Raw genomic sequence first — 7,752 nt, 5'->3', positions numbered from 1 at the left:
ATCAGCACCATGGGCAGAGGCCTCTGTCACTGTCACAGTCCTGTCTCCAGCTCCTGCCAGAGGCCCGTATACAGTAGGCACTCAGTAAGTGCAACAAAGGCAGCAACCATCTCAGGGCTTTCCAGGGGACTCACAGCCCTGAGGTCGGCTGGGGCTGCAGATGGGGAACAGGTGGCAACGCGGCCAGACCCGTTCAGCTGCAGGGTTGGCGCCAACACCCCCAGGAGGCAGTCGTGGGCACGATGCATGCCGGCCACGTACTGGCCACTGCAGGCAGCCCCCTGCATATGCTCCGTGGGCAGATGCTGGGTAAACTGAGGCATGGAGCAGAGAGTGAGCTCTGGGGTCACCGGGCCCTGCAGAGCCAGGCTTTGCCCCAGGCAGGTAGCTCCCAGGGCCCCACTCTTCCCCTCACTGCCCCGGTTCTATCAGAGGCCGAGGCCAGGGAATCAGCAGACCTCCCAGAGAGAGGCACCAGCACAGAACTGGGCGTTGCTGGTGCGTCCTGGCCAACTCCGACCACAGGCCACAGCCGGGTTCCCCCTTTCCGGGCCGCTGGGGGAAGGTGGGGGCCGTGTCCTGCAGAGCTCTGGAGGGAGCCGCCCGCCGGCGACAGCCATGGGGCCCAGGGTGGCAGGGCTGGACCGCTTGCTGCTGGCCGTGTGTGTGGCCCTCACGCTGCCCACGGGGCCCACAGGTAAGAGCCCCCGACCCCGTGTAGCTCCTCAGCCCTCTGGGTCATTGCCCCCCCTGGCCTCGGCTGGGACTGGGGGCCGGGGTGGAGGCCCAGGCCCGGGTTTCCTGGAGCCCAGGCCCCTCTCCTAGCTCACTCAAGGCCCTTGTCCAAGCACCTTGCCCCCACCCCGGCAGGTGCAGGAGCCCTCCCAGTACCCTTCTTTTGTCCCTTCCTGACACGCCCTGCCCCGCCTGCAGGCTCCAGAGGAGCCCGGATCGTTGGGGGCCACGAGGTGAAGCCACACTCCCGGCCCTACATGGCGTCTGTGACCTTCGAGGGCCAACACCACTGCGGAGGCTTCCTGCTCCGCGCCCGCTGGGTGGTCTCCGCCGCCCACTGCTTCAGCCACAGGTGAGCCCACCCCGGGCGCCCCTGCCGGTGCCACTCGGGCCCCAGGCCCCATCTGCAGACAACATGGGGGGGGGTCGTCGAGAAAAGTGTGTAAGGAGTGATGGTGTGACCACGGCCAGGGCTACAGCTCTGTGTCCGGTCCGAGTTTCCTGTTGAATAACTACGGACGTTAACACTGAAGGCATTGGAGGCGATAGTATCGCTGAGGTGGGAACTGTAATACATACAGTGAGGATTACACCCGTTCTAAGTGCCTCATTATAATATTTATTAATGATAATATTGCGACAATCTGGGTGAATGCTGTAATTGAGGGGGAACGGAAATAAATGTAATTACGATCATAGGGCTGCACCCCGTTCTGCAGATGGGGACCCCGAGACCCCAGTATTGCTCTCAACCCCTCCTGCAGGGACCCCCGACTGGGCCTGGTGGTGCTGGGGGCCCACGTCCCACCCAGCTCAGAGCCCACTCAGCAGGTGCTAGGCATCTCGGCAGTCGTCAGGCACCCGGACTACCAGCCCGCCACCCACGCCAATGACATCTGTCTGCTGCAGGTGAGCCTTGGGGGCCGGGGCACTGGACGCAGGTCTGGCCTGTCCCCGGCTCCCCCCATGATGACCTGCATGTTTTAAAAATATCTGTAAAGTCCTGTGAGCACCCAAGTCAAGTCATGTCCCTCCTCTGCCCTCTGTGCCTCCTACACTCTCCTCTCAGTTACCCCCCTGGGGGCAGACTGAGCCATCAGCGTTCCCCCCTATGCCCCCAACCCCCGGACCTTTGCACTGGCTGCACTCCCTCCATGGCACCATTCACCCAAATACCGCATGGCTTTCTCCCTCAGCTCTTCTGAGTCTTCACTCAAATGTCCCCTTCTCTGGGGCCTCCCTTCCCTTGAGAAGCCCCACTTTGCCACCTGCCCTCCCCCGGCCCCCATCGCCTCATCCCACAGCTGAAACCATTTGCTGAAACCCACAGCTGAAACCATTTGCTTCTTCACCAACGTTCACTGACTCCTCCTCCAGTCTCGGAGCGCAGGGATTTTCATCGCCTTATGGCCACTTATAGCGCATGGCAGGCCGCAATATTCACGTCGAAAGGGGACTGATGACACTCCAGGACATCAGATACTCCAACCACTGTCCCCCAGACCCTTTGCGGGGTGTCTGGACAAGAAGTGACTCCTCCCATAAACGTGAGCTTCCCTCCCCGCCCACACAGGGGCATCTCTACGGAGCGCCCTGCCCACACAGGGGCGTACTTCCTGAGCACCCCTCCTCCCCCACCCAACCCCCGCCTGGGGGCCGCCCCCGCAGCTCACACTCAGGTGCCCCAAATTCAATTCCAGGCACTACCCCCTCACCTTCAGGGCTTCCGTTTTAAAGGGAAAACACTTCAGGCCTGCTCTCCAAAGGTGGTGAAAAGTCTAAACAGAGATGCTCAAAGTAACAGAACTATGTTCCCGGGAACCAGAGGTTTTGGGGGTGGTGTTCCAGCAAAACGAAAAGCAGGCTAGACAGTGTCCGCGGCCAAAGCTTGCATGTGGATTTTACTCATCTGTGAAACCCCAAAACCTGGAACCCACAGTTCTGGTCACCCATCCCATTATGCAGCTGGGGAAACTGAGGCTGGGGTATGGTTGGGAGTATGGCCATGGTTAGGCATTGAGTACCCAAACCAGGGGCCCGAGTCATTCATCCCATAAATGTTGACTGAGCACCCACCAGCTGTGTGCTGGGCACTGGAGACAAAGCCATGAACAAACGGCCTCAGGGCTGGTCCCGTCACAGCTTCCCCTCCAACTGGGTGGCAGCTGAGTAGACTGGCCCTGGCAGGGGCACATGGGGCCCAGAGGAGGCTCCTGTGCTATCCTGGTAGTCCAGGAAGGCTCCCTGGAGGAGGTGACATCTGAGACCTGACGGCTGGATAGGAAGGGTGTTCCAGCTGTGGCGGAGGGGGGCGTGGATCAGGGAATGACCGTAAACTCATTCTGGCTGTAGGGGAGGGCTGAATGGTGGGCCAAGGGGTATTGTCCCAGAACAATGGGGAGCCATGGCAAGGCTTACAAGCAGGGGAGATGCTGGTTGGAAGGACACAGCTGGCAGCTGGGGGCCAGAGTCCTGTTCTGAAGGGGTGAGCCCTGATGGGCACGTTTTCCTGAGAGCCTCATGACAGTGGCTGCTGATTTCTCCCCATGAGGCCATGCAGGGACACGGTGTCACAATGGGTAAACTGAGGCAGGAACACTGATGGGTGGTTGGGGGTAAACCCAAACTCAGCGGTCTCTCTGCAGCTCAACGGCTCTGCCATCCTGGGTCCTGCAGTGGGGCTGCTGAGGCTGCCACGGAGGGATGCCTCACCACTCAGGGCTGGGGCACGCTGCCAGGTGGCTGGCTGGGGCGCCGTCTCCGACTTCGAGGACCTGCCGCCGGGGCTGATGGAGGCTGATGTCCGCGTGCTGGGCCTGGACATCTGCAACAGCTCCTGGAAGGGCCAGCTGCGCCCCGCCATGCTCTGCACGCACAGCGGGGACCGCCGGAGGCGTGGCTTCTGCTCGGTAAGACACCGGGTCCCCAGCCCACCTTCCTGCAATATGGGCAAACTGAGGCCCACAGCGAGGGTTAGAGGTAGGCAGAGGCTGGAGAACAGAGTCCTTATGCTCACCTTTGACCTGATGAGGCCTCAGTGGAACCCTGGAAGAACAAGGACTTTCCCAAGGTCACGGCGTGGTCACGTAGAGCCATGCAGATGGCGCGGGGCGGGCTCAAAGGGCTACAGGTCTGCGTGTTTACAAGCAGCGTTCAGTAGGGGGCAGTGACAGATTTCCGTCGAGGAGTTGGTGCTCCTGAGGCCACCCAGGCCCTGGGGCTGAGCGAGAAACTCAACAGGGAGGATTTTTTGTTCCTGGCAAGAGAGTGTGGTGATTCACTACATATCCTGGAGTCCAGCTGCCCGGGTCCAAATCCGGACGTGACACTTCCCAGGTGTGTGGCCTGGCACAAGTCCCCTCACTTTTCTGGACCTTTCTTTATGTATAAAACTGCCACACTAGTAGTACCTGCTTCCTAGGGTCGGGCGTTCCGGATTGCAGTTAGAGGGATGGAACTGGGAAGGGGAGAGGAGGGGAGAAAGCAAGAAGTTTAGGGTGAGTCTTCAGGAAGCCTTCTCTGAGGAGAGCACCTTCTGAGCTGAGACTCGAAGGAAGGCATGCCAGGCACCTGAGGGAAGGCGTGCCAGGCAGAGACGCCCATCACAGGGCCACCATGTAGAGCTGTGCAAGCTGTGTACTGCGTGAAGTAGTGCAGCTTTGTATGTTTATACCAGCAGGGCCCAGTGGGGGCAGTAACAGGTCTTGAGGGTATGGAAAAGCCCAGAGGCTAGAGCAAGCTTGGTTTGCTTCAGGAACAGCCCAGAAGGCTGGTGGGGCAGTAACCTAGGGAAAGGAGGGCAGACTAGATGCTCAAGTCCCTTGAAGGCTGGAAGTTTAATTTTTGCTGGAAGAGCGCCAGGAAGCCTGGAAGGGTTTCGAGGCAGGGAGGCCAGGGAGAGGCCCAGAGATGGACCCCTGACCTTGCCTTTCCCTCCACCCCCAGGCAGACTCCGGGGGCCCCCTGGTGTGCAGGAACCGGGCACATGGCCTGGTCTCCTTCTCCGGACTCTGGTGCGGTGACCCGAAGACCCCCGATGTGTACACGCAGGTGTCTGCCTTCCTAAGCTGGATATGGGATGTGGTTCAAAGGCCCAAAGGCCCCCAGGCCAGTCCCCTGCCCGGGACCACTGGGCTCCTGCAGGAGTTGCCTGAACCACAACAGCGCTGGGCACACAAATGAGGTGGTAACAACTCAGAGACCTCCTGCCTGGAGAGTTCAAAGGGGCGGAGGGCATCCCAAACTCCAGGAAGTCTGGTGTGTGTGGGGTGAAGGGTGGGGGAGGAGAGAGCATCGGCTCCAAATGCAAAGGGCCAAAATGACCAAGTAAAATGTCAGCTGAGCGACCTGACACAGCGGTTCGCCTCCAGGTCTCCTGTGTCTCAGCAGGGCTGGGGCTCTGGCTCTGCCGCTGCTTCCGAGCCACCACGAGCCCCCTGCTCATGTGCCTCGGCAGGTCCTCTGGCTTCAGGACCCAGGCCCCTCCCCGCTCTCCCTACCACCCAGCAGCCGACACGCAGGACAGATTCTTGGCCTTTGCCCACGCAGCGGCCTGGCCTAGCACATCTCTCCTTCAGTCCACAGCTACCCACCCCCACGTGTAGGTGGGAACCCAACGCTGGGAGTGGGGGGGTCTCCTGGTCCTCAGTGTGGACTCTCAGGTTGGCCAGGCTCCACATGAAGTCTCTTCTTGCCTCTGAAACGTGCCTCAAACCAAGTGCCCAGGCCAGGCCTCTGTTTCTGGAGCCTAAACCGGATGCCCAAAGTCATCTTGATCCCCTCTTCCGACTCCCGCCCTCTGAAGGCTTCCTCCGCTCCCCCCACCTCCCCTACCTCAGCCATCTCCCTGGCTGCTGCTCACTGACCAGAGGTGGACACTGAGGCCCAGAGACAGAAGGCGTCTCCCCCAGACGCTCCCAGAGCCCCCCGCTCGCCACCCTCCCAGCACCCTAGGCTCCTGGCTGGTAAGCACTACCAAGGGGGGCTGCACAGAGGCTCAGAGAGGCAGACCAAGGCTTGGACACTCCAGAGTGTCTTTTTACAGTGTTTATTTCTTTGGTGAGGCAGGTCCCCAGGGTGGGGAGGTGGCCTTGTTGGGGGGCTCGGGTGAACCCCACTACTCAAGGACACTTTTCTGGGTGTCACAGGTAAGGCACTTCCGAGGGGCCAGGGGAGGATGAATACAACTGGGCCCAGCACGGCTCGCTGCAAGCTCAAGGAGGTGGTCTCCCGCCTGCTGGGCCCCCCCAGTGTCCGGTCCGGGCCTCTGGCACATGCAGACATGGGGAGGTGACACTGAGCAACAGCCCAGGCAGAAGGCAGCAACTCAGCCCAGGCCTGCGTCTGGCAACTGTCAAGACTCTTGGGCCATCTGGTGGGCGAGGTGGGTTCACCTGGAGACTAGGCTTAGAGATTGGCCAAGGCACGTCTCCCGGGAGGGGTCCTGGTCTGGACCTTACCTGCGGATGGGGCAGCAGGCGCGGGGGTGCCGCCTACACATTCGGCTCTAGGAGGCAGCACGGGCAGCGGGCCTCGGCACATATACCCCACGGTGGGCGAGCAGGGGCTCTTCGTGGGCCCCACTGGGTCTCGCCCAAAGTGCACTGGGCACCACTAAACGCAGTGTTCTGTTCTGGCCTCTCCTGGCCGGAGGCTTCCCGCTTCCCACCCCAGGAGACACGCTGGGCTTTGCTTAGCGGCCACTACAGGACGACCCAGGGAAATGGAAACGACCCAGGGAAACGGAAACGGAGGCACCGAGGAAGGTAAGGCCTGGAGTCCTTGAGCTGGTTGTGGCCGGTGGTGCTTCCGTGGCAAGCTCTGCGACTCGCCAATACGCACCCAGGCTGGGGGCCTCCGTCACCCCCAGTCCAAGACCCACGAGGCTGCGGTGCCTCTTTGTTAACCGCTGGAGGGCAAGCAAGCCCCAGGCCTCTCCACGGGGGGCGGTATCTAAGCTATCCCCTAGGGCAGAAGCATGCGGTCCTCTGGGGCAGCCCGGTGCCTGGAGTGGGAGCCGCACCTACCAGCCCCACTCCCAGGCCCCCTGCCCCCATCCTTCCAAGGTATTGTCAGGGGGCTCCAGGGCCCCTCCCAAGAGGTCCCGGCCCAAGCTCTGGGAAGTGTCCATGGGACATAAATTAGACTCGGCAGTGGCAATAAATAAAACGGGGAGGCCTTGAACGCCAGGCCCAAGCCGGCCCCACGGGCTCACACGAAGTTCTCCTCTTCCGACTCCGACTCGGCATCGGACGGCTCAGGGGTGCCTGAGGAAGGAAAGAGACCAAAAGAAAAATGGGGATGCGGAGAAGCGCGGGAGGCTGGGCCCCACCGCTCCTCCCCGCTCTGCGCCGCACCTGCACAGCTGCCCGGATGGCGCACGCCGATAGAGCGGCCCAGGAAGCAGGTGGCCTGGCGGAGGTGGCACGAGGACATGTAGGTGACGTTGTTGTTGCCGCAGAGCTCCTGGCCGGGGCTGGAGGGCGCGGGACACGGCGCCGCGCGACACACCACGCAGTGAGCGCTACCGGTCTGATCCACCACGCACGACTGCGGCCGCGGGCACATCACGTGCGCGCACGACTCTGAACGGGGCGTCAGGGCGGGTCAGGGCCCTCCACAGGCCCCGCCCCCGGCCGCGCCGGAAGCCACACGCCTTCTGTGCACCCCGCCCACTCTCGTTCCACACCCAGGCCCGGCCCCGCCCCACTGGTTGCACCCACAAACTCCTCCCTGAGTCACGCACCCCATTCTCTCACTCCATGTGAGCTTCCCTTTCCGAAACCCCACCCCGCTTTTCCTCATTCCGACCGACCGGGCAGAAGACCCAATCCAGCGGCGCTCTCCCGTCGCTAGGCTCCGCCCACGGAGCGCGACCAGGCCCCGCCCCCACCCCGCCCGCACGTACTGCGGCAGCGTCCGGGGTACATGACGCGTAGGTCCGGGTGGCCGCGGCAGCGCGCGGCGCGCAGCTCGCACTCGTCGCGGTAGGTGGCGCCGTCGGAGCCGCAGACCTGC

At 62.2% G+C, this 7,752-nt stretch overlaps 2 protein-coding genes across 2 annotated transcripts in view; one reads left to right on the top strand and one right to left on the bottom strand.

Moving 5' to 3' along the window:
* The first annotated feature begins 563 nt into the window (after positions 1–563).
* Positions 564–5,076, top strand: PRSS57 (serine protease 57). Its single transcript, XM_029917705.1, has 5 exons — positions 564–697; positions 934–1,087; positions 1,500–1,644; positions 3,381–3,644; positions 4,681–5,076. The coding sequence occupies exons 1-5, from the start codon at positions 619–621 to the stop codon at positions 4,915–4,917; spliced, it is 879 nt and encodes a 292-aa protein (XP_029773565.1). The 5' UTR covers positions 564–618; the 3' UTR covers positions 4,918–5,076.
* A 670-nt stretch (positions 5,077–5,746) lies between these two features.
* FSTL3 (follistatin like 3) overlaps positions 5,747–7,752 on the bottom strand; it is a 5,912-nt gene continuing 3,906 nt past the window's right edge. Inside the window, exons 4-6 of the mRNA XM_029916333.1 lie at positions 7,643–7,748; positions 7,092–7,319; positions 5,747–7,001 (exon numbers count right to left, since the gene is read on the bottom strand). Of these exons, the coding sequence (XP_029772193.1) occupies positions 6,946–7,001; positions 7,092–7,319; positions 7,643–7,748 (390 nt within the window). The 3' untranslated portion in view covers positions 5,747–6,945. The remainder of the gene's footprint in view (positions 7,002–7,091; positions 7,320–7,642; positions 7,749–7,752) is intronic.

The sequence above is a fragment of the Suricata suricatta genome, chromosome 12, assembly GCF_006229205.1.
Source record: "Suricata suricatta isolate VVHF042 chromosome 12, meerkat_22Aug2017_6uvM2_HiC, whole genome shotgun sequence".
NCBI lineage: Eukaryota > Metazoa > Chordata > Mammalia > Carnivora > Herpestidae > Suricata > Suricata suricatta.
Note: the sequence above shows the minus strand (reverse complement) of the source record. Positions and strands in the feature narration are given on the sequence as shown.